The sequence below is a fragment of the Triticum aestivum genome, chromosome 4D (genome assembly GCF_018294505.1).
Source record: "Triticum aestivum cultivar Chinese Spring chromosome 4D, IWGSC CS RefSeq v2.1, whole genome shotgun sequence".
NCBI lineage: Eukaryota > Viridiplantae > Streptophyta > Magnoliopsida > Poales > Poaceae > Triticum > Triticum aestivum.
The window spans coordinates 301,767,054-301,794,028 of NC_057805.1; the positions used below are offsets into that span (position 1 = coordinate 301,767,054).

At 43.9% G+C, this 26,975-nt stretch overlaps 1 protein-coding gene across 1 annotated transcript; it reads left to right on the plus strand.

Annotated features, from left to right (window-relative positions):
• The first annotated feature begins 18,968 nt into the window (after positions 1-18,968).
• On the plus strand, positions 18,969-24,326 carry LOC123097564 (ABC transporter I family member 6, chloroplastic). The gene is made up of 7 exons (XM_044519335.1): positions 18,969-19,352; positions 19,461-19,511; positions 21,135-21,356; positions 21,491-21,613; positions 22,681-22,857; positions 23,661-23,760; positions 23,948-24,326. Exons 1-6 carry the CDS (start codon positions 19,068-19,070, stop codon positions 23,748-23,750), a joined length of 948 nt encoding a protein of 315 aa, XP_044375270.1. The 5' UTR covers positions 18,969-19,067; the 3' UTR covers positions 23,751-23,760; positions 23,948-24,326.
• The last annotated feature ends 2,649 nt before the right edge of the window (positions 24,327-26,975 follow it).

Below are 26,975 nucleotides of genomic sequence, written 5' to 3' on the forward strand. Positions count from 1 at the left end.
ATATAGCATCAGCAGGAGCAGCTCATAGCAATTCATCATACAGCAGTAGCAGTAGCAGCAGCAGCTTATAGCAACTCATCATATAGCAGTAGCAGCAGCTCATAGCAATTCATCATATAGCAGCAGCAACAGCTCATAGCAATTCATCATATAGTAGCAGCAGCAGCTCATAGCAATTCATCATATAGCAGCAGCAGCTCATAGTAATTCATATAGCAGCAGCAGGAGCAGCTCATAGCAATGCATCATATAGCAGCAGCAGAAGCAGCTCATAGCAATTCATCGTATAGTGGACCAGAATGAAAATTTGGCAAAAAATCAGAGGAGATCCTCACCTTGTTGGATGAGCTCATCCTTCAACAGCACCTCAAGGCCACGGCCTGGGAGGTGGGGAGGGGGAATAAGGTGCCTTCTGCCGCAGTGTGGCATCAGCCGTAGTTGTGCAGCGCCTGCCGGAGTAGTGCGTTGGACGAACCACAGTGGAGCAGCTGCTGGAGACCATGAGAATGAGGGGCGGCACCAGAGGGAGGAGCAGCCAGGGAGATTTGCCCCTACCTGCCGGCCATGTAGCCTAGCTGGACAGAGCATCGTCGAGGACCAGGCCAGATGGGAGCAGTGGCGACGCCTTGCTGGAGGAACCCTAGTGTTGCAGGCAGGGGATCGAGGTAGAAGGAAAGGGGAGAGGAGATGCAAGCGGGTAGGGCAATGAACGCTTGCATGTTTGTTTTTACTTGAGGGTGAGCTGTGACGCGGGCGTCACCAGTTGCATTTTGAGTGTAATATAGGCAGACAACAGAGTCATTTCCCTATTCCCCTTCCCTTCAATTTTTAGTGAGGTTCTACCCGAAACACCCCCCTCCAAAGCAAAATTAGTTAAGCCCAAGCCCATAACTCAAAAATGACTTCTTTACATCTTTTATGGCTTATTTTGACAATAAGCCCTAAAAAGGCGGAATAGAACTGGCCCTTAACCTGCAATTCAATTGTGCGTGCAATGATGAACCACTCCTGCCTGCTATAGTGTACATTTAGGCATCATCATACATGGCATAACCTAATACATGTGCATTCCATTGTAGAATCTGGAATATGCAATGTTTATGTTAGTTCATACGTTGCACATGATGTTTAAATGCCCCTTAAATCTGGTCAGTCAAGTGATGGTCTTTAAGCCTCCTTCTTTGCTTCTTTTCTTGATATGTAAGATTTGCTCACACATCTGTTCAATTGCTTGTTTGCATCAGCCAGCCATACTAGGACTGTTTGCTTTGATTGCTTGTTGTTCTTGACCTAACACTCTAACAGAGCTTGTCAACGATTTAAACACTAAGGGCTGCTATAGTGGGGCCTTTTCTAACTCATAGGTGACATAAAGGTTTGGCTGTACACTAAAGTAGGCTCTCCAAGAGTACCTGGAGATCCAGTTCGAAGGTATGCCTAGTTTTACATAGTGCAGACATAGTAAATGCTCATTTCATTGTGTGCAAGTGCAATAGATGCGGCATGTTTCATTATGTGGTGTTGTTTTGTTATAATCTCATCCTTTTGTGTTCACAGACTGGAAAGTATGCATATTTATCTTCCAAGGAGACGAGTAACTAGTTTGTGTCACCTTGCAGAGGGGGTGCAATGAAGATAAGATTGAGGATTTCCAAGTACAAGATGTTAGGAAGGAGCCTTGCAAGAGAAGTAGGAGCTGCGCTGAGCCTCTTCAACCTGTTAAGGTAAGTCACTGTATCCAACTCAACAGTTCAATTCCTTGTTTGTTTCAGGCATAATTAATTTGCTCTTTTCAATTGCTCTATTTGTCCTCAGTTAATGAGATGCCCAAAGAATGATGCCTGATGTTGGGTACTTGTATAACTATTAGTTGACATAATTAAAGGCCTTACCATTTAATTACTCTGCCGAAGTGTGCCTGAAGCTTTGAAGTCTATTAACCAACTATTATTGAATGAGGCTCACAATCTAGTTTATACTAGGCTAATGATTGCATAGTTTTGCTTGTTGTAGTATGTTTGTATGAAATCCTCTGCTGTTCATTATGCTCCCTAAGACTTTAATTGAGCTACAGAATGGCCAACTGCTTGCTTACTTCTACGCAACGTGCTGTCTAAATTTATAACTTGTCTGTGTTTTGGATTGGGCCCCAACATCATGCTCCTCTGGTGAGCTAAGAGAGATTTCTGTATGCAGGCTGCACATACTACCTTTTTTATAATTTTTAAAATATCACCTGCTTATGCTTCATGACGTGTAACATTATTGTTAGCCCTGTTTTGCCATGTACAAAATAGTCTGTCTTGCTCGCTTCACGTTGTAACTATATTTTTACCCTAGTCATGTGTACTTACACAAACATTTCAGGATGAAGTGACATCAACACAAAGATCTGCGAGAAGTGTAGCATGGTCGTTACCGAATGACTATGGATTGGAATTGGAATGTGCTGATGTTCTCGAGCATCAACTAGAGGTGGCAACACAACGTGTACATGATTCTGAACGTACAATCAACAAGTTGAGACTGGACATGCATGTATTAGATGCATGAGTCAAAAAAATGAAACAAGACACTGAGGTGACAACGAAGGAATTGGAGATTTTGCAGACTGAAATTTGTGCTATCTAAATCCGGCCAATCCTATTTTCTGAAGAGATTATAGTTCAAATGGTAAGTTATGTTGATGCACGTCCATGATGTATGAGCTGTATTTGCCCAGTGTATGTGTATGCTTTATTATCACTGGTGCCGAACCATAATGCCCAGTGGATATAATCGGCTGTAATTTCTTTATTGTATAGTGTAGGATTATTCTACGTTTCTATGCCTTAGTCTCTTTATTGTATAGTGTATGTTTTTTAGAGGTGATAGTATAGAGTAGGATAATTCTTTGAATATGCTATATCGTTCAAACGGGGGCCAACTCGCCCAAACGTTGTATTGACCATGGCCCTCCACAGGCCGTACATTCCATGGGCCATCTACGGGACGGACGATCCATGGCCTTCTGTGGCTGTCGGATTTGTGGGCCTTCTATGGGCTGTCAGATCCGTGGGCCTTCTATCGGCTGTCGGATCCATGGGCCTTCTATGGGCCAGCGGATCCATGGGCCTTCTATGGGCCGTCGGATCAATGGGCCGTCGGGTCAATGGGCCTTCTACGTCCCGTAGGATCCATGGGCCTTCTACGGGCCGTCTCATCTATGGGCCTTGTACAGGCCGTATAAGGGGTCGTAAACGGGCTAGAGTGGAAATCGTACGTTTTATGGGCTGACCATAATGGGCCGTTAATAGGCCGTATTTGATGATGCTATGAAAATGGCCCAACAGATTAACGGGACACAAACGGGCCGACTGTAACCACGGGCTGAATTTGGCCCACAAGTAGAAAATGACAGTAACGGGCCGTAAGTAACCGAATGCTGGAAATGAGCCCAAGAATGAGTGGGCCCTGAGAAGGCCGAAAGATATCATGGGCTGGAAACAGCCCAACGGAATAATGGGCCGTTAATGGGTATAAAGTGATACACTGTTCATTACGGGCCAGTTTTACCATGGGCCGTTAAGGGGCCGAGGGTTACTAAGGCCTCATATGGGGCGAAAGACGTCATGGGCCATACATGGGCCGGAAGTTAAAACGGGCTGGAATTATATTGGACGGCCCAGATGATGCTACTGGGCCTAATTCGGATAGGCCGTAAACGGGCCCTAGGATAGCGGGTTGTAATTGGGCTATATGCGAACAGGCGGTTAACAGGCTTGTCGTGAGCCGGCCCGCCACCTTTTGACCAAGTCAAACGGGCCGGCCTTTTCACAGGAATGGGCCTCTGTTGGGCCGTGCCACGTGTCGACGTATCATAGGCGCTTTGGGTCCAATGAGTGGATGACATCTGTCCCAACGGTGAGCCGACACGTGTTTTCTCCAGCCAATGATGATTTTACACGTGGAAAATCCCCATTGGTCGGGGCTGTTAACGGATTATCGGATCCAAAATCGGACCCGATAGCTTAACGGTGTTCCGTTACGGTGGATGCCACGTGTCGGTCACCCTTGACGAAAGCACTTCTGTGACGCACGATTTATCATCATGGAAGCGGACACTTCCGTGATGATAATTTTGGTAATGTCATGGAACACTTCTAGGACAGCACATGTATGACTATCTTCATTCTGTCATAAATTTGTCATGGATGTACATGCATGACAGAAAACGTGACCTACTGTGACAAACACGTATCATCACGGAAGTGTATTTTTTTTGTAGTGCCTACTCCCACTAGGAGGAGGACTCCCCCCCCTTGGCGCACCTAGAGAGGCCGGCCGGCCTCGCCCCTCCCTCCTTTATATACATGGGGAGGGGGGTACCCCATAGACACACAAGTTGATCATTGTCTTAGCCATGTGCGGTGCCCCCCTCCACCATAATCCACCTCGGTCATATCGTCGTAGTGCTTAGGCGAAGCCCTGCGCCGGTAGCTTCATCATCACCGTCATCACGCCGTCGTGCTGACGAAGCTCTCCCTCGACACTCAGCTGGATCGAGAGTTCGTGGGACGTCACCGAGCTGAACGTGTGTAGATCGCGGAGGTGCCGTACTTTCGGTACTAGGATCGGTCGGATCGTGAAGACGTACGACTACATCAACCACGTTGTCGTAACGCTTCCGCTTACGGTCTACGAGGGTACGTGGACTACACTCTCCCGCTCGTTGCTATGCATCACATAGATTTTGCGTGTGCGTAGGATATTTTTTTTGAAATTACTGCGTTCCCCAACAATTTTAGTACGAACTCTTAGATAGATCGATCGAAAAGGATAACTTGGTGTTATTTTAGTATGAACTCTTAGATAGATCGATCGGAAAGGATAACTTTGAGGTGGTTTTGTACCCTACAAACAATTTCTTCTTATGTTGTCCGCTAGATAGGAACTTTGGAGATTCTTCATCGCACGTTGAGGGATGGTTATATGATCCAATTATATTAGCATTGTTGAGAGCTTACACTAGCGAAAGTACGAACCCTATGCCTTGTTTCTAAACATTGCAATATCGTTTGTGCTCACTTTTGTTACTTGCTACCTTGCTGTTTTTTATTGTTCCTCTCGCAAAAAATCAATATCTACTATCATTACTACACTTGTATCACCATCTCTTCGCCGAACTAGTGCACCTATACAATTTACCATTGTATTTGGTGTGTTGGGGACACAAGACACTCTTTGTTATTTGGTTGCAGGGTTGTTTGAGAGAGACCATCTTCATCCTACGCCTCCCACGAATTGATAAACCTTAGGTCATCCACTTGAGGGAAAATTGCCACTGTCCTACAAAACTCTTTGCTTGGAGGCCCAACACGAGTCTACAAGAATAAAGTTGCGTAGTAGATATCACACGTGCAAATTTACTTGGGGCGGCATGTAAATACCGCATATAGGTAGGTATGGTGCACTCATATCGCAGAACTTTAGGTTTAAGCAATTGGATGCATAAGCAGCATTCCCGCTTAGTACAAATGGAGGCTAGCAAATAGATTGAGAAGCGACCAACCAAAAAGCAAAAATGGTCATAAACGTGCATTGAACATAAACACTAAACAATGCACCATAAGTAGGATATAACTTCGTTCCATAACTATGGACTTTACGTGCATGCATAGGAAATCACAAACCTTAACACCAATATTCTTACTAAACCACAATCATTCACTAGTACCTCCCACATATTACCATCTCTATATCGCAATACTATTGCAAGGAATCAAACATATCATATTTAGTGATCTACAAGTTTCATGTAGGATTTCTGACTAACCACGTGAATGACCAATTCCTGTTGACTCTCCAAACAGATATAAGTGAAGCATGAGAATTTAATTCTTTCTACAAAAGACTTGCCCATGCTCTAATAAATATAAGTGAAGCAAAAGAGCCTTCTACACATAATGGTTTTCTATATGTAGATAAACAGGCAATCCAAACTTCAAATGATATAAGTGAAGCACATGAAGCATTCTATAAAGCCATACTCAAAAGATATACGTGAAGTGCATGAAGCATTCTACCAAGGACTATCTCATACCAGCATTGTGCATAAAAGAAAAAGGAAAAATAAACACAAAATATGCTCCAAGAATTTACGCATATCATGTGACGAATAAAAATATAGCTCCAAGTAAAACTACCGATGGCCGTTAGAAGAAAGAGGGGATGCCTTCTAGGGCATCCCCAAGCTTAGTTACTTGGGAGTCCTTGAATATTACCTTGGGGTGCCTTGGTCATCCCCAAGCTTACACTCTTGCTACTCCTTATTCTTTCATCCGCCGTGACCTCACCCAAAACTTGAAAACTTCAATCACACAAAACTTAACAAAACCCTCATGAGATCCGTTAGTGTAATAAAAAAATCACTACTTTAAGTACTGTTGCAAACCCATTCATATTTATTTTTGCATTATACCTACTGTATTCTAAATTCTCCATGGCTTATAACCACTGATACAATCCATAGTTCCATCAAAACAATGCATCAAAAACAGAATCTGTCAAAAACAGAACAATCTGTAGCAATCTGAATATTGACTATACTTCTGTAACTCCAAAAATTCTAAAAAATCAGGATGTAATAAAAAAATTGCATAGCAGTATTGTGTAAAAAATTCAGAATTTTTTCATGTTCCAGTAAAAAATGTAAATTCACGCACTACAACAAAAGTTTCTGTTTTTGCACCGCACATACCAAACAAGCAATTTAAACATCCTAAAGGCAAAGCTTAGCACATTATTTTTATAATACTATGGATTTGTACAAGGGGGTAATTATTTTTGTTGAAAATTTTCTATAATCAAGGTTTGCAAAGTTTCCATGGGCATGAACAAAGTTCAAGGAGCTCCCCCACTTCAATGGTGCTCATCTTTCATACTTTCACTTTTCTTTTTGAAAAGTTTTAAGTTCCCCTATATATTTTTTGTTTTAAAACTTTATAAAAGCACACACCAGAAATAAAATGACTCTCTAAAAATTCCGGGTTGTCTCCCTGGCAGTGCTTTCTTTAAAGCCATTAAGCTAGGCATATAGTGCTCAAGTAATTGATCGACCCGGATCCCAAGGTATATATATCAAAGCCAATTTTAATTAACAATGATTTGTAATTTAGTAGTGAGCACAAAGTAACATATATCATGTAACAATGAAGTCTAACTCTCTTTCTATGCATCGGCATGTCATACAAGAACAATTTATGCACACAAAATAAAGGCCGATACATAGCATAAATAGTTTCTTGCAATTTTATTGTGTTGGAAACATAGAGAGGTTGAGATGTGGTTCCTCTCTATAGTTATTGCAAGTAGGAGCAGCAAGCACATGCATATCATATTCATCAAAATCATCATGTGTAACAGTAAAACACACCCCATCAATATAATCCTTAATAAGAGCAAACTTCTCCGATATAGTGTAGTTTGAAGAATTCAAAAAGATAATAGGACTATCATGTGTGGGTGCAATAGCAACAATTTCATTCTTAACATAAGGAACTATAACAAGTTCATCTACATAAGCATAATTCAAATTGGCATCATGGCCACAAGCATAGCAAGCATCAATTTCAACAAAAAGGGATATTTCAAGCGAATCCAAGAAATCATAGCATTCATCCTTCGATAAGCACGAAGGGAAGTTAAATAATGTATGGGATAAAGAGTTACTCGCATTAGAAGGTGTTCACGGGTGATCAATCCGCTCTTCCTCGTTTTGTTCTTTGCTCTCCTCCTCATCTTTTTCATCTAATGAGCTCACAATTTCAGCAATTTCTTCTTCCATAGATTCCTGCAAAATATTAATCTCTTCCTGGACAGCGGAGGAGTCCTCAATATATGGTTTAACATAAGCATTAGAAGCATAATTTTCATAGCAATATTTAAGTATGACAGAATTTTCAGATTTGTAAAGAGTAATGTCATACTTTTCAATCAAAGAAGCAATTTCATAAGCACCCTTAAAAGCAACAAATTCTTCAATTTGTTCAATATCATAGTAACTATTATCACCTTAAGCATAAGAAAATACGATTCCATTATCACTAAACTCACATTGGTAAGGTAGGTGTTTCTTAGGGTCTTCAAAACCAGGGCGGAGCTGGGCCCCGGGCACCCAGGGCCCAGGCCTGGGGCGTGCAAAAATTTACAAGCTATAATTATATATGTTTCTTCGCAGGCCCGGGGCATAGCCCAATTAAAAGAAGGCCCAAAGCCTTGCTAGGCTGTCTTGCCACAAAGAAACGCACGCACGGGGCAACCCACCCCACCACGATCCACCTCGTACGCACGAGTAGTCCCGCGCATGATCCGCCAGGCAGAAGAGATGCAACGCCAGCGTTGTTTTGCTGAAAAAAATGAGACGCAACCCTCGCGCAGCCGTCGCTGAGTCGCATGCAGCCAGGACGAGTGGCATGATCGATCTCCGGACTCTACTGCTCGCGCCACCGTCCGCCATGGCTTCGCCTCCGGCCTTGGCCCCCACTCCCACCCCCCTGCTCTGGGGCTCCCGGCCGCCGCCTCCTGTCGTGTGCGTCGATCCTCCACGTGGCACGTGCTACTTCTTGAGCTTGTGTTGATTTTTCCCTTGAAGAGGAAAGGGTGATGCCGCAAAGTAGAGATAAGTATTTCCCTCAGTTAAGAACCAAGGTATCAATCCGGTAGGAGGCACAAGCAAGTCTCCAATGTATGCACCTGCACAAACTAACAAACACTTGCACTCAACACGAAATAGGGGTTGTTAATCCCTTCATGGTCTCGAACAAGAGTGATATCGGATAGAGATAGGTATAAAAGATAAATAAGAAGGCAAACTAAAGTAAATATAAATAAAGTGCAGCAAGGTATTTTTTGTTTTTTGTTTATATATCTGAAAATATATGATGGAAAATAGACCCGGGGGCCATAGGTTTCACTAGAGGCTTCTCTCTTGAAAGAAAACATACGATGGGTAAATAAATTACTGTCGAGCAATTGATTGAAAAGTGCATAATTATGACGATATCTAAGGCAATGATCATGAATATAGGCATCACGTCCGTGTCAAGTAGACCAACTCCTGCCTGCATCTACTACTATTACTCCACACATCACTGCTATCCAGCATGCATCTAGAGTATTAAGTTCATAAGAGCGGAGTAACGCCTTAAGTAAGATGACATGATGTAGAGGGATAAAATCAAGCAATATGATATAAACTCCATCTTTTTATCCGTGATGGCAACAATACAATACATGCCTCGCTACCCCTACTTTGTCACTGGGTGAGGACACCGCAATATTGAACCCAAAACTAAGCACCTCTCCCATTGCAAGAAAAAACAATCTTGTTGGCCAAACCAAACCGATAGTTCGAAGAGAAATACAATGATATTTAATCATGCATAAAAGAGTTCAGAGAAGACTTAAGTAATATTCATAGATAATCTGATCATAAATCCACAATTCATCGGATCTCGACAAACACGGCGCGTAAGAATATTACATCAGATAGATCTCCAAGAACATTGAGGAGAACATTGTATTGAATATCAAAGAGAGAGAAGAAGCCATCTAGCTACTAGCTATGGACCTGTAGGTCTGTGGTAAACTACTCACGCTTCATCGGAAGGGCAATAAGGTTGATGTAGAGGCCCTTCGTGATCGAATCCCCCTCCGGCAGGGTGCCGAAAAAGGCCCCAAGATGGGATCTCACGGGAATAAAGGCTTGCGGCGGTGGAGAAGTATTTTGGTGGATGCCTCTGATGGTTTGGGAATATTTGGGAATTTATAGTGCAAAGATTAGGGTTGGAGGACTCCCGAGGGGCCCACAAGCCATCAGGGCGCCCCCCTGGGGCGCGCCTAGCAGGCTTGTGGCCTCCTCGGGAACCTTCTGGCCCCCTCTCCAAGTTCTCTGGATGTCTTCTGGTCTAAGATAAATCATCACAAAAGTTTACTCCGTTTGGACTCCGTTTGATATTCCTTTTCTGTAGAACTCAAAAACAAGGAAAAAACAGAAATTGGCACTGGGCTCTAGGCTAATAGGTTAGTCCCAAAAATAATATAAAAAAATCATATTAATGCATATAAAACATCCAAAATAGATAATATAATAGCATGGAACAATAAAAAATTATAGATATGTTGGAGACGTATCGGCACATCATCCCCTCTACTGGTTGCTTCACTGCGGGCTGCTGCACCTCGTATTTTCTTTGATGCTTTCTATGTATCCCCCCTGATTCTTTTCACAATTCCACTTATAACATCTTTTACTTGTATGATGTTGCACCGTGTAAACTGCTTCGAACTGAAATTTAGTTCAAATAACGTGTGTGTATGCAGTCATATATCGAGGGTATTTTGATGTAATTGTCAATTTTATTTCATATTGTAGAAAAAGAAGATGAAGAGATTTAGCGAGATGTATTTGTAATTATTGATGATAATGATATTGTATATTGCTTTCAATCATATAGTTCCCACAAAGAGCTTTTACCTCATCGAAGTGGTAAGTTTTTTATATTTGTACCAATGATAATTGTTTCACTTGATGTTTATGCATTTCTTATGAAATTTTCCTTTAGATGTCTTGAAGGTGTTGGTTCTTCTTCCACCATTGATGAGGTTATGTGAGGCAGTGATGAAGCAAACCATTGATTTGGTACTCTTTTTTTTACCACATATTGTTCTTTGTAGTTTTTGTCATGTTTTTATCTATTTTATTGTATCATTAATCATTGAGTTTAAATTATAAGTATTTCACGCAATTGAGCCATATTTTGTTTGGGGTATCTTTTTGAGGGAGCTAAAAGCCTTGTGGACGTTAAGTTTTTTCCTCGCGGCAAAAATGTTTTTAGGCCCAGGGCTTGCTCCATTCCTGGCTCCGCCACTGTTCAGAACAACAAATAAAATCATATATTTTGCATAAATTCCAAGCATAGCAATGCATAGTATTAATATGATGCCATAAAAGTTTTCCTTTTTGAGATAAGCGATGTTGCACGCATGCTCATCTAATGATTTGCCCTCAACTAAGCTAGTTGGGGTTTCAGCACGAGCACATAGGGATCGAAGATGATCCAAGCAGAAAGCTTCAGGAGTATGATAGATTTTGGGTGGTTCTTCAACCATTGGTTTAGCAGGTACAACCATTTTTTTGGTATTTTACGTTTCCTACCCATAAATAAAGATAGAGAACAACTTAGAACAAAAAATAAAATCTACTTAATGATAAAGCAAACAAGCACACACAAGCATATTTACCCCACGCTATTGCTCCCCGGCAACGGCGCCAGAAAAAGGTCTTGATAACCCACAAGTATAGGGTATCATTTGTAGCCTTTTTGATATATAAGAGTGTCGAATCCAACGAGGAGCTAAAGGTAGACCAAATATTCCCTCAAGTTCTATTGACCACCGATACAACTCTACACACACTTAACATTCGCTTTACCTAGAACAAGTATGAAACTATTTTGTAGGTGTAGGATAAGTTTGCAAGAATAAAACTAGAAGTACTTAGCTAGAATAAAACTATGAGTATTTGTAAGATAATTTAAGTTAGTTGTTTAGTAGAAAGCTGTTTGTAACACAAGAGAAAGATTTTTCCCTAGGCAGTCGATAACTAGACCGGTAATCATTACTGCAATTTTATATGAGGGAGAGGCATGAGCTAACATACTTCCCGTACTTGGATCATATGAACTTATGATTGGAACTCTAACAAGCGTCCGTAACTACCAAAGATCATTAATGTGAAACCCAACCATAGCATTAGGTACCAAGTCCTCTTTATCCCATACACAACAACCCACCTACTCAGGTATGTGTTTCCGTCACTCACGCATCCACCATAAGCGAATCATGAACATATTGCAGCACCATACAACGGGGATCCCTCATGCTTGCGCGACAAGGAGGGCAGCCTAGGACAACATCAAAATAAAATATACAACTCAAACCAACCACGATCATTAATCAATCCATAGGACAATATCTACTCAAACACCATAGGGTGGCAACACATCATTGGATAATATGTGGCATTAAGCATCATGTTTAAGTAGAGATTACAACAGGAGAAGAGGTGTTACACCATTGCATAGAGGTGGAGAGAGTTGGTGATGACGGCGACGAAGTTGCTGCTGTAAATCGCCGTCACGATGGTTGCCCTGGCGGCGCTCCGGCGCCACCGGGAGACAGGGGGAGAGAGCCCCCTCCTTCTACTTCTTCCTTGGCCTCCCCCATAGATGGGAGGAGAGTTCCCCCCTCTGGTCCATGGCCTCCATGGTAGCGGAGGGGCGGGAGGCCCTCCGAGATTGGATCTCTCTCTCTTTGTTCTCTTTTGTTTTGCGTTCCTATTTTCTGGCCGAAAACTATTTCTTAAATTTCCGGAGATCCGTAACTCCGATTGGGCTAAAATTTTGAGGGGATTTTTATCCATAAATTATCTTTATTGCGGCGAAAGAAGGGCAACAACCGCCTTACGAGGTGCCCATTACCCACCTGGGCGCACCTGCCCCCCCCCCCCCCAGGGGTGCCCTGATAGGTAGTGGGCCCCTCGAGCACCGTCTTGCATTGATTCTTTTTCCAGAAATGCACATATATTACAAAATAAATCTCTGTAAATTTTTATCGCGTTTGGACTTTGTTTGATATGGATATTCTGCCAAAAGTATGTGAAAGTTGTATAATATTGGCATGGAACAATAAAAAATATAGATACAACGGAGACGTATCAGTGGTCACTTGAACAAAGGACAGTATGGTGGAGAGAGTGCTTTGGAAACCTCGAAACTTATCTGGGATATGCTTTCCAAGGTCAATGAGGGAGTCTCCGCTTAACATGACTCACACGTTGACATACTTCGGAATCTCTTCAATCACTACAAGAGGCTTGGCAATGAGAATATTCAACACACCTTTGACCGCCTCGCTGACATCTCCAATGAGCTTCAAGCTCTTGGCGCAACGGACATCACTAATCATGAGGTGGTGAAGAAATTGCTGAGGTCGCCTGATAGCTTGTTCGACACTTTGAGCCTGATGATTCAAGAGCGTCCTGATTACAAGCTTCTTGACCCGGCTAATATTCTTGAGAGGCTCAATACTCATGAATTTTAGCAAGCTGAGAAGAGAGACATGTATGGTTCAACCTATGGAGAACCTCGCGCTCGGAAGGCAAAAGCAAAAGCAATTTCTTCATTTGAAGAAGAATCTGACTGCAGTTCTGGTGGCCCTGAAGAAATTGGCGAGAACTTGCAATGCTGGTGAGAAAATTCCAGAAGTTCTGAAAGAAAAACCACTTTGGGATGTCTTCAAACTATGACTATAAGAAAACAGGAGAAGCTTCTTCTCGGGACAACAAGAAGAGAACTTGCCACAAATGCAAGAAGGGCCATTATATTGTCGACTGCCCTCTCTAGAAAAAGGAATCAAAGAAGAAGAATAACAATAAGAAGAAGAGCAAGGATGACAGTTCTGACGAAAAGAAGAAGTCCTCAAGGTCTTTTTCAAAGTCTTCATCACACAAGAAGAGTAGTTCCAGCAGAGCCCGTGCTTTCATCGGGAAGGACAAAGGAGAAGAACTCACATAATAGAAACATAAGCAAAAGTAAGAATGACTACATGGGTCGATCACAATCCAGAGGCAAGAAACAATCTTGCAGATATTGCAAGAGACACTGGCATGACATCTCAAAATATGTCAAGTTATAGAACAAAGGAAAGAGGAATGACACATACAAACTGAAAGGTAACAAAAATGTGAAAATTATGCTAATGTTGCTCGTGATGATAGTTCTGATAATGTTCTTGTTGTTATTTTTGGATGTGCCGAGACAAATGATGATTGGGTACTTGACACTGCTTGTACTTTTCATATGTGCCCACAGATAGATTGTCAATGGGACACATGCAATAATCCACTCCCTTAACACGTCAGCCCGACTAGAGTAACCGTGGTCCGCGATTAAATCGAGGCACTCATGGCAACATGGTCAGATGCAACAAGGAATCTAAAAATATGTTTTACGAGCCGTCCACAAGGGAACCAAAACCAGATGCAATCAAGAAGGTTGGTGAACTATCTAAAATACGCTTTTCCTTAGTTATATGCAAATGATAATGCTCATGTTGTGTTCTTATTTTCCCTGACCGGCCGCAGCCAAGAAACGCATAACGAAAAGGGCATGTGTGACCCTGGTAAAAAAGATCCAATGGAACGAACAAGTCAAGCGAACTTTTTATTAGTGCTATTTTTGTCACCCATAAACATGTGGGGGTGGAATATCCGCGCAGATATCCCAAGACACGGTATCTGGGCGAAACCACGGGAATGAAAGGTCAGGTAGACATCATAGCACACATCATCCGACTAGAGTCAGGTGACGTGGGCGCGTGCTCAGCCTTTCTATGAACCCGAGCGTTGGATTTTCTGGCCGACGAGACTCTATCGTTTGTAAATATACAAACACAATCAATTGCAGGTCATTTACGAGAAACATCTCTATACTGATCACTGTAGTTGGTTTCTTCAAATAGTTTACTTAAGAGCAACTCCAACGGGCCGACCCAAACGGACGGCGATTTTGTCCGCTTTTTGTCCGTTTGGGTCGGCCGCCCGCCTGACGTCCGCCCTGTTTTAGATATGGGGCGGCAGCGCGCCTAACGCGTCGACCCATATGTGCCGGCGTGGCCGGCTGGCCGCCCTATTTTAACAAATAACTCATTTTTTGCATTGATTTTGCATTCAAACATATAGTCAAATAACATAGTTTCAACCGAATAAAATAGCATAGTTTTACAAGACGAATAAAAGTAAAAATGTCTGACATAGTTTTGCAAGCTGAATAAAGAAGATACATCTATTGGTTGCCAACATGAGCCCACATATACTCAACCAAATTATTTTATAGTTGCACGTGAGTTTCCCAATCACACATGTCATGATGAAATTGGATGAACTGTTCAAACGTTGCCGCTCCTTCATGCTCAGACATAACATTCTCACCCTGAAACTGAAACCCTTGATCGTACAGACGTTCCGGGCGCTCACCTTCTACGATCATATTATACATGATCACACAAGCAGTCATCATCTCCCACAGTTTTTGCGTGCTCCAGGTATTAGCAGGATACCGAACGATGTCCCATCGAGATTGCAAAACACCAAAGGCACGCTTGACATCCTTCCTAGCACTCTCTTACTCTTGGGAAAATCTTTTCCTCGTCTCTCCGACAGGGTTGGGGATTGTCTTGACAATAGTGGTCCACTGAGGATACATACCGTCACCCAGGTAGTATCCTTTGTCGTAGCATGTGACCGTTGATAGTAAAGTTCACCGGTGGGCTGTTGCCTTCGGCAAGCCTAACAAACACCGGCGAGCGCTGAAGCACGTTGATATCATTGTGTGATCCGGCCATGCCAAAGAAAGAGTGCCAGATCTAGAGATCTTGAGACGCCACGACCTCTAGTATGACAGTGCAAGCCCTGACATGGCCCTTATACTGCCCTTGCCAAGCGGAAGGGTAGTTCTTCCACTCCCAGTGCATACAGTCTATGCTGCCAAGCATCCCTGGAAAGCCCCTACCGGACGTCCCTGCTGGCATTCATCGCCAACAAATGGGCTGTATCTTCAGGAGTCGACTCTCTCAAGTACTCAGGGCCAAACACAACAATGACAACCTTGCAAAACTTATACAGGGACTCTAGGCATGTAGACTCGCTCATACGGATGTACTCGTCAATGATATCACCGGGCACTCCATATGCAAGCATTCGGATGGCGGAAGTGCATTTCTGATAAGAGGAGGAACCAATCTTTTCAACGGCATCCTCTTTGCACTCGAAATAGACATCGTAGCCGACCACCCCCTCTATAATACGGTTGAAAAGATGCCTACTCGTACGGAAACGGCGGCGGAATTTCTGATGTTTGAACAACGGATTTGTTGTATCAAAGTAGTCCTTCCAAAGAAGGAGATGCCCGCTCTCTCGGTTGCGATTCAACGCCGGAAGGTGGCCCGGGATGGAGCCATGGAACAACGACCGCTGGCTATTGAGGTGGTGATGGACCAACACGGCAGCCAATATCTCCTCCTCGTCATTGGACGACGAATCCTCGGAGTCGCAAAGGAAATTGTGAAAAAAGAACTCATCGGCGGAGTCCATTTTGTACCTTGGCAAACCGTCGAACAGCTTGCGGGCGTCGACGAAGGAGACGGCCTGTGAAGGGAGTCGCGGCGCGCACGGACCAGCTAGCTGCCCTGTCGGCGTCCGACGAGCGTGCCGGTGAGGATCTGGCCGGGGCGGCGAGGTAGCTTCTTGGTCGCGGTCGCGACTGCGTCGGGGGGAGCGGGGGGTGGGAAGCAGTCGGTTCCCCGGCGGCAAGACGGCGGTGGCGGGCGGCGTGGGGAGGTGGCGGCGTTGTTGAGCGGATGTTGAGGCGCCGACAGCTGGCAGAGTCACCGGAAAAAATGAGCGGCGGCATCAGCGACGAAGGAGGAGGACGAGGATTGCTGTTGGATGGGGGAGGCCAATGTGCCACAGACCAGCGGGCCCAGGGGGATGAGAAGGCGAGCGCGCGTGCGTCCGTCTCGTGCCCGCGCCGACGCAAATCCGGCTAAAAAATGAGCCTGGAATGGGTCGCCCGCAGACGAAAAGCGGACACGCGTCCGTTTGGGTCGGCGCGTTTGGCCGACTTTTGTGTCCGCGCCGACTCAAACGGACACCAGCGGATGAAATGGGTCGCCCCATTAGAGTTGCTCTAAGTTCCATTTTATGTTTCAAATAGTTTGCTTAACTTTTAGCTTTCAGTTGATTTCTCTTCATCAATTCACTTAACTTCGGTCTTTTTGTTAGACATGCTACCCATGGCGTTGCTTATCTTCTTGGTTGCAATTTCAATTACTTCGCTTAACTTTCGAGCTGCAGTCTCATGTCAATCAAAGGAAATCATAAAAGAAATCTATGAGCAATGATCATTGTCAAGGCAACTAGAGAGGCGGTATGAACATAATCATTTGCAACGCCTCAAACAGTTTGTTTCACTTTCATTTTATGTTTCAAATAGTTCACTTAATTTCCAGGCTGCAGTTGGTCTCTGCACCAATTGGCGCAACAAGTCATCTAATTGTACTTATTCACCTTTCTCTAGGTCCATCTCGATCCTTTAAAAAACGTTGTCTTGTTTGTTGATGTGCTGACCTTCATGGGTTGGTCTCGGCAACCTGGATGAAAACCTTGTGCTTCACCATCTTTGGTTGGTCGTGGCGGCAACAACTTGAGACATTTATCTTTTTGAAGGTCTTGCCACAGAAAAAGTCAACTTGGTCATCAGTGTTAAAATTGTATCTTGCAATGGTTCTGATGTAGTTGTCCATGTTTTGTAGTTGTTGATGTTTTGAATTTATTGCCTTACATCAACTTTAATAAAGATTCACGTGTGCACCATAATGTTGTAGGTCGTGGGGTTTCAACCTTCTTTATAAAAAATAAGAATTTCGGTGTATCGGAATAATGGAAACACGATCGGAATCACTTTTTTTAGGAATCAGTTTTCAAACACAGTACAAACGCAAGCGCTCATATATACGCGCATACACTCATCTTTATGAATGCATGCACGCATACCCTATCCATATGAGCATTTTTGAGAGACTGAGCCGGCATATCATCTTAAGATTTTACGAAGTCACCGTAGGTGACTCGTAGTCGATGGAAACGTTTTCTCCCACCGAAAGCACATCACCGAAAATTCTGAAATAAATCCAAGATAAATGCGAACACCAGGACTTGAACCCTGATGGGCTGAGGATACCACTGTTCATCTAACTATCCAATCACAGGTTGCTTCGCTTTCGAGAGAATCACCTAATTCAGAAGCAACTAGTTGGCGATCCTTCGGGAGCCTCCCAACGATCACTTGGGGTGGGCTGAGAGCGCAAACTTGGCGCGCTCTCGTCCGCCACCACGTGTCGCACTCTGGGTGTTCTCTTCAGATTTTGTTTTTTTATTTTTTCCATACGCGTTTTCGGCTTTTATACATTTTTTTGCTTTTTCTAACTTTTTGGTTTTTCAGCGATCTTCCTTAGCCTTTGGATCAACTTTTTTTGAAAAAATATATTTTTTGCGCGAAAAACAGGTTTTTTCTTTCACGAGAGGCATGGTTTTGCTTTCGCGAGAGGCATGACCATGCCTCTCGGAAACGAAAAAAAAACGCATTTTCTGTTTTATTTTTCTTGCGCCGGGGGCACGGTTGTGCTTTCGCGAGATGCACAACCGTGCCTCTCGAAAACGGAATAAACGCGTTTTGTGTCTTTTTCTTCCGTGAGAGGCACGGTTGTGCTTTCGCGAGTGCCTCTCAAAAAAATGCGTTTTCTTTTTTTTTCTTTCGCTAGAGGCACGGTTTTTGCTTCCGCGAGAGACACGGTTGTGCTTTTGCGAGAGTCGCGACTCAGAAATGAAAAAAAATGTGTTTTTTTTTCTGTGAGAAGCACGGTTTTGCTTTCGCGAGAGGCACGACCATGCCTCTTTCGAAAAAAATAAAAAAACGTCCTCTCGATTCAGTTTTTTCGTCCTGTTTCTTCGTGAAAAAAATTCGTCAAAACCTATCAACATGGGATCTAGCTTTGAAGATCTCTGCGCGAGGAATCCAATGATGAAAACGGTTCAAGATCTGAACACATGGTTTAAAAGATAAAACATTCTGAATAAACGAATGTACGAAGAAAAAGAAAAAGTCTCAGGTTGCGACAGCGGCGCGCATGTAGTGCGCCACTTGTCACAACCTGAGGAGGTGAGCCTGATCTTTTGAAAGAAGTAGTGATTTCGACCTAATTCGGGTTTGTACCGTGGAGTTGTTAGGGTGTGAACAGGCTGGCCCAAAGAGGCCCGTGGATAATAGCACTCGACCCGATAGGGAGGACGGCAAATACGCAACTGCAATACGACGCCGCTGGCCCACTACTGACCCCGTCGTCATCCGAAGCCGCCGCGAACGAAGCATCTTGAGGCGCGCACCTGCTGCCTCGTCCCTGACCTTCCCATGGCGCCGCCGTTCGCCGTCGCCGCAGTTTCCTCCTCATCCCCTCTCTTCTCCTCCTCCTCATCCCCTCTCTTCTCCTCCTCCTCATCCCGCCCCATCCTCCGCGGCCACCCGTCGCTGGGTTATATCTCCGTGCGGCCACGGCACCGCTCGGCTGTGGCCTCCGCCGCGGCGACCGAGTCCGCTGGAAAGCTCCTTCTCGAGGTACACGGGCTTACCGCCTCCGTCAAGGAGACTGGGCAGCAGATCCTAAAAGGCGTCGACCTCACCATCCGCGAGGGCGAGGTTCGTGTTGGGTTGGAAGAACTAGCGGCTCGTTTGGTGTAGTGCTTGATTGGGTCTGCAAGGGTTGGTGTGTTGACTTGTGTTGGGTTTGTCTGCGTGTGATAATAGGTTCATGCGATCATGGGGAAGAACGGCTCCGGCAAGAGCACCCTCACAAAGGTTAGGTCCTACAGCTCACCCGTCCAAATTTTTCTCGATTGTTACTATGAAAACCACTGAGAAATTGTTGCCTGCGTACATTTATGTGCCTGTTTGAGATGTCTCTGAGAAATGGAGATCAAGAGGATCGAAATGGCCAAAATCAAGAGTTCAATTTGGTTTCCCTTCTTAGAATCAGTATTCAATTTGTGTGCTTGCCTATTTCGATGCCATTTAAGTTACACGTGCCTTCTCTAGTATGGCAACTGTGATTGGAATCTTAGGTGTTATTTGGTTTGAGGAATCAAATATTAAAATGGTGAATGATCCATACAATCCTAGATCACTTGGTTTAATGAATCGAATGGATTTAGCCCATCACCACCTCGTCCTTCATAAGCCAAGTACGAAATGAAGAACTGGGTCATTCAACCAAATTTGATGGATCATCTAGTGATGTATAAAACCATGATGGACGAGGTGATTTTCTTGCAAGAGTTATGCCTTTTATGTCTCTTGTTTGGATGTATGGTGCATACATGAGCCTATTTTCGTGAAACCTCTTAGGGACCAAATCCAGAAGAAATTAAGGCTAGAAAGAGTCGGGTATTCCAGTTAACAGTGAGCAATCAGAGCCCCTCCATATAAAGCAGCATCCACCAATCACTTGAAGTAACACCTCTGCTAGAACATATGAACATAATAGAGCTTTTTTCGACAGTGATATACAAAGTTTGTATAACAGATCATCTTAAATTCTTACAGAGAGCGACAAAAGACTACCAAGATCTGTTATAAGAACGCATAAAGGTTCTAACCTTATCATGTGGCAAGGTTCCTTTTGGTTAACTTGTTTTCTGTTAGGACGTTGGGCTATCACTTGATTCTGCTGACCGCCATGTCCACCATCGGTTGCTCCCCTAACAGCCTAACTCCCTTCCTTCAGCAATGTTCCCTGTTGCTGCAAAGACAAAATTATTTGTAGAAAGCACCAGCAAGATGTCACAACAACTCCCCTTAAGTGACCATCTTGCTGAGAATAGGCCATAAAGACAAAAACACTTCAGTAAAGCAGATCCATTTGACCCCTTTTGGGTGAACCAGGGACTTGTTTGCAGTTCAAAGCTTCCTTCAAACTGCTCCAGGCAAACAATGCAAATGGCACCTGAACATGGTATGCTCAGTACTTGTTTTGCAGCTTGTATTTTGAAAATACTTTAATGAACCCATGCAACCAAGTTTGTTTTGGCATCATGTGAACTCCAAATTGTTAAAGGAAATGCTGGTGGTCATTTTGTTGCTAAAATAACCAACCGGATGTACCACTTATACAAGAAGTTTTGAAGTACCCTTGTAAGTTCAGGCCCAGGTTAAAAAACACAGCCAGTAAAGTATAGTCAAGCTTGTGGTCTTAAACTTGTAGGACCTGTGGAGATCAACCCCTTAAGTATTCGACGAGCTTTCTTATGTAATGCGAGCATTGTGAATTCTGTGGGAAGTTCAGCCACCATAATTGTGCAACTTAATTCAACCCCTTGCCTTGTTTGCATCTCCAAGGTGGCCTGATTAAACCGTGCGTAATTGACCTTGTTCCTGGCTCGCATATCTAGACATTCAGTTGAGTGTTCTCTCTGTTTTTTACAGGTTCTTGTTGGCCATCCACACTACGAGGTAACTGGTGGTACCATTCTCTTCAAGGGTGAGAACTTAATTGACATGGAGCCAGAGGAAAGATCTCTTGCAGGCCTCTTTATGAGCTTCCAAGCGCCTATTGAAATTCCTGGAGTGAGCAATTATGATTTTCTGCTCATGGCAATAAATGCTCGCAGAGAGAAGGACGGTCTCCCAGCTTTGGGACCTCTTGAGGTTTGAATATTATGCTATTGTATAGCCATCAATCTTTTTATACTTAGCATACTAGAGAATAATACGGTGTTGTATGTTGCTAACTAGTTTCTATGATAAGTACAAACTGACATATATTTTGCCTTATCATGCAGTTCTATTCTGTTGTATCACAAAAAGTCGAGGCCTTAAAGATGGAGCCAAAGATCCTTGATCGTAATGTAAACGAAGGATTTAGTGGTGGAGAAAGAAAGCGCAATGAGATACTGCAACTTTCTGTAAGATTACTATGGGCTATCAGACACCCTAATTTGGCTGTTACATCACTTATGTGCTACCATTGTATCACCTATTAGATATTGCAGGTTTCATGTATCAATTTTTTCGCAGATTAACAAAAATAGAAGTATTGGAGATTGCGATATTCAATACAGTATGTTGTTGAAAAATGTAACTGTTAGACCAAGTAGTTGCTGACAGTTAATAAAATCTGAACTAGCAAGTTTTTTAGTTCACCAAATGCTAAACCAGACCAAATGAACTTCGAAAGATTAGATGCCTTGTTTCACATATGCAAATTAGAGAGTTCAACCAGTCCATCTGATAAGAGGATCATGAATAGCAGTTCCTGTTTGATTTGCTGGACTGATTATAATGCCAATATGGGATGTTATACCACCATAATACCAGTTCATAGTTCCACAGATACTTGGTATCCAAGGATGGCCATATTGCTACAAATTAAACCATATACAGGCATAATATCTCAAAGCTGTATGTAGTTAATTTTTGAGGATCTTCAGAAAATAAATATGTTGGCTTACCTGCAGTCTCTTCTTTGCTGCAACGAACCACTGAGTTAAACTCTTCCATTTATTCCCCTATCCAATGAATTCATTCTAGATTTCTTTGCCAGCCTTTTTGTGTCTCCATACATTTTCAGCTCTGAACATGTTCTGTATGAAGCTTAATCTGATGCCGAGACCTATCAGTGGTGTGTATGCATTTGAGATTCATTAGGCATTTCTTTCCTTAAATGATGACCATCTTCGTGTACACTTTATTGTTTTAATTTTGTATTATATATTCATTATTCTATGCAGCATGCCAATCTCCTTGTTTTGTTGATATATATTCATTATTCTATGCAGCATGCCAATCTCCTTGTTTTGTTGAGACTTGTTAGCTTTATGTTTGTTACGAAACATTATCAGCAAATTTTATTGCATAGGTCTAAAGCATACATTCTTTGACACAGAGAATGCTTGTTGAACATTTTTACCAGAAATCTTTATATATCTACATCCAATAAATTTCCACTTCTGATTCATAGTTTGTGAATTAGGTCCTTGGGGCTGATTTAGCCCTCCTCGATGAAATCGATTCTGGATTAGATGTTGATGCACTTGAAGATGTAGCTCATGCAGTGAATGGGCTCTTGACTCCCCAAAACTCCGTTCTGATGATTACACATTACCAACGTCTTTTGGATCTTATTAAGCCAAGCTATGTTCACATCATGGTAAGCTCACAAGCATACTTGTTCTGTAGAGTTTAGGTACTTGATAGCACCTTTGTGTGTTCAAATGCATCTAATTTAGGCTGTGTTTGGCATTGAGGTGGATTATGATTGTCCAGATTTTCCAACCAGCTTTTGCCTATTTTTTCTGTCTGGGTGACAAAATTTTGCCTGCTTTCGGGGCTGTTTCCGCAGCAGATTATAAAGTAAGTTAAGCAGAAAATTGTTCAACAACCGCAAACTAAGCCTTAGCATTCCTCTATCTTGTTTCAAGAAAGATTTCGTTTGGCCCCGGAATTGGTATTTTTCTGTTTGGTAACCAACTCTTGCCTGCTTTCATGACTGTTTTCCCACAGCAGATTATAAAATAAGTTTAACACAACACAGTTCAGTAACTGCAGACTGAGCCTTAAGCATTCCTCTATTTTGTTTCAAGAAAGATTCATTTGGACCCAGAATTGGCTGTTCATTTTCTGTTTTGTGCATCTTTAGAGCACTGCCAAAGAGGTGACTGAACTTGTATGGCCTAACTTTTTATGTGTAGTGTTATTTAATCAGGTGGTGAAGACCTATGGTCTCACCAGGTTGTACACATTTGAAAGTAACTGTTTCTCAATCTAGCATTCAACCCCATGGCAGCACTTGCTGATAATCAAAATATCACTTGCACCTTTGTCAATCTTTCTTCTTTTCCGTCCTAATCTTGTAGAATGTAGGAACAGTGTTGTGAGTATTTCAACGATTTAAAATTCTTCAATAAAGGGCATGTGCTGTCACTGATAATGCTTCTGATTGGTAACTTACAGGAAAGTGGCAAGATAGTGAAGACAGGTGACAGCTCTCTAGCCAGCCACATCAACGAGGGTGGCTACAAATCAATCGCTTCTTTTGTATAGCATGAATAAGGTTTTTCTTTCGTTCACTCTTCTTTTTCCTAAAATTTTTTTTTGAGAGAGACATTGTTTGCTCTTATGATGACATGAGGACCCATGCATCTTCATGGTGAAGAATGATGAAAGAACTATCTATATTGGTTCTGCAAAGATGGACCAGCTTCTTATGGATTTGGCTGATTTTAGATGCTCCTTTACAGGTCAAATGCTTGAATTCCCAGCCACTAGTCTATTTGTCTGAACAAACTGGTGACTAGTTGGGTTCTATATATTCTTATGCCCGGTGAAACTGGCATGGAGCCTGGAAGTAAAACATGCTAACTTATGTGAAATTGTAGAGCTAGTGCCCATTTGGCCAGGCATATCCTTGTGGAGGTGGAGCACTGGAGTTGTGAATTGCCCTCGGCCATATTTCTCTTTCTCGTCCTGTAAGATTTGTTGGATCCCAATATTAATACATTTATACATGTAGTTATATGCGGGGCAGCATCTTGCATGCGCATACGACCGACAAAGTTGTATCCGAATTTTCTCTACAATTGGAGACAGTTTTGAATATCACTTAATGCTTCTCTGGTATCTGGTCAAGTTCCTACTGATTGCAAATGTGCAATAGGTTCTTATGTTTATTCAGGACAGGTATTGTAGGCTCTGACCCATGTGCCACTAACAGCAGGTACCTACTGGACTTGCCATTGCATTAAGCACAGTTGCTCGGAGGAAGAATACTATTTTCTTCACTAGTTGGGTGTGGTGGACTATGCAAAAGTTTCTTAGGTGCAATCCAGGCAAATGGTCTAGACTATTATCCTTTATCCGCCAGCCACTAATGGTGAGTGGCTACTGACTTAGCCGTTCCTGTTGCAACGCATTCTTTGCATTTTTTTCAGTGCTAACGCATCCAATAACAACCGAATCTTTCTGAGTTGCTGCCACCTCCCTTCCTGGCCATGCAAGTTGATCTCGACTTCATCAATATGATACTCGGTGGTGGACTTTGTCATGATTACTTGCAATCAAAGATGAACTCTGAATAATTTTTTTAAGTCGGTGTGAAAACTGGATAATTTTGGAAGTCAAGTCAAAATTTCCTTCTATGAAAGTAGTCAAGTGTTCTTACTTTGCTGGAGTAGAATACATTACCATGATTTTTTTTATACACATGGTTTGTTTTATTCATCTCTATTAGTTAAAAATAACGTAAATGTTGGAGTAGAATCCGGCAGATCCTTTGATAGGGTATCCTGGCTACGTGAATAGATCGGAGGGGAAACAAGAGACTGAATTTACCTAGATTCAGGAATCAGGCCCTCACGATAGTGTTAATCTACCCTTGCTCGTGTTTGTATTGTGCGGTGTTACAGCCCAGGGGTGCCTCACCTTGCTGGTTATTGGCCCCAGTAGGCCGGCCCAAGGCCCCCTAGGTCGGTTCCGTCTTGAAGAAGATTCTAGAAGCCTTTCCATTCAAGACAAGGAAGCACGAGCCGTGGAGGACATTAGCTCTCTGCACCATTTCCCCGGGCATGATTGTGCTGGGTGGCCTGCGTCTCTACCTCGGTCAGTGGCGGAGAGACGTAGGGTAGGTATGAAGACGTACGATGCCACATTTTCTGGACTCGACCTATGTCCCATCCATCGAGACTCACATGTCGCCTTTTGACCTTGCCCATACGCAGGGGATGACATGGCTCTGTTGTCAGTTCTTGCTTGCTGATGACAGGTGACGAGCGCACAATAGGGTGTACCCTGGAGCGTCGTCGATAGTTGTTGCCCCCAACTATTCCTTGCGTCATACCTTTCCCGTGGCCCTTTCCAGTGAGGTATGGGGAGCATGGCATATCCACAACAAGTGGTTAGAAGGCGAGGTCAACCGGCTGCCCCAGGACAATAAAAGGAGCAAACAAAGTTGTCTACGAGGACGGGGGGATCCGATTGAGAACACTTAGAGCTCACTACGCACATGTAAGCAGGAGAGCTCTCGATATACAAGAAAGAACACACAACGCGGGAGTAGGGTGTTACATCTCGGCGGTGGCTTGAACCTAGGCAAATCACGCCATGTCTCTGAAGTGACTTGAGTGTTTTAACACCTGGATGAACAATCTAGGAGAGCTCGCTGATCTCCGATCTCAACAATTATCCATGGACAGTAGGGTGACAAGAACAACCAGAAAAATATGGATTGAATGGCGCGGTGAAAATGTGTGCGCCATGTCAGGTTGATCTCTTTCCGTGTGGGCCCAACGGCCCACCGGGCCCCTGATCCGCGCCCTGATCGGGGGCGCCCAACCACAATATGGTTGACGGGCCCCTGTCACGCAGCGCTACATAAAGAGGTGGGGGCCGGCGGCACGCAGTACGAGGTTCACCGCGTTGCCAGTCTCCCCATCGAAAACCCCGACCCGATCTAGGTCTAGCGCTGACAGTGACGGGAAGCTCCGCCGCCACTGCCTACACATCGCCACCACCTCCACCTCGCCCACTCTCCGCCATCGCCGTGTGCCCCAGCACCACGATGGCCTCCGGCTCGAGTTCATCCGCTGCTGGACAAGGTAGGTTTACCGGATTTGATCTAGCCTAGTGATCCAGAGGATCTATCAATGGTATCAGGCCATCTTGGCTAGATGATTTTCGGTACAAAGAAACAACCACAGAAAAAGAAAAAGAAAAACAGATCCCTCCCCCAAAGAACCCTAACCCTAAAAGAACAATAGGGGCAAAGGGCAAAGAAATCGCGCCGCCGCAAGGCCGCGCCGTTCCTCTCGATCCCGAATCGCATCGGCAAGCCGAGGATCGGGAAGAAGAACACGACCCTTCGGGGCAAAGGGCACCTCCACAGGACCACTTGACAGTGGCGCGCTCTCCGGCGGGAGTTCGCGCACGCCGGCAAGGGGAACTGTAGGGGCGCCGCCATTCGCCGTCTGGTGCGCCGCAGCCGCGGTGGTTCGTCGCCGGGCGCGAGCACACAGGGGCGCGAGGGAACAGCCGGGGGCTGCAGAGCCTCTCTCTCTATCACTCTTGCCTGTAGGCTGCGGGGATGGAGAAGAGAATAAGAAATGGAGGGGGAAAGGAAGAGACGGTGGCCGGGCTCGCGCGGCGCGGTGGTGGAGCCGTCGCCGGCGGCCGGCGGCCGGCGCTCGCGCGCGGTGGCTGGACGGCCGGAGGCGCAGCACTGCGGACCGGAGAAAAGAAAGGGAAAAGGGGGAAGGGAGAGCAGGCGCGCGCGGC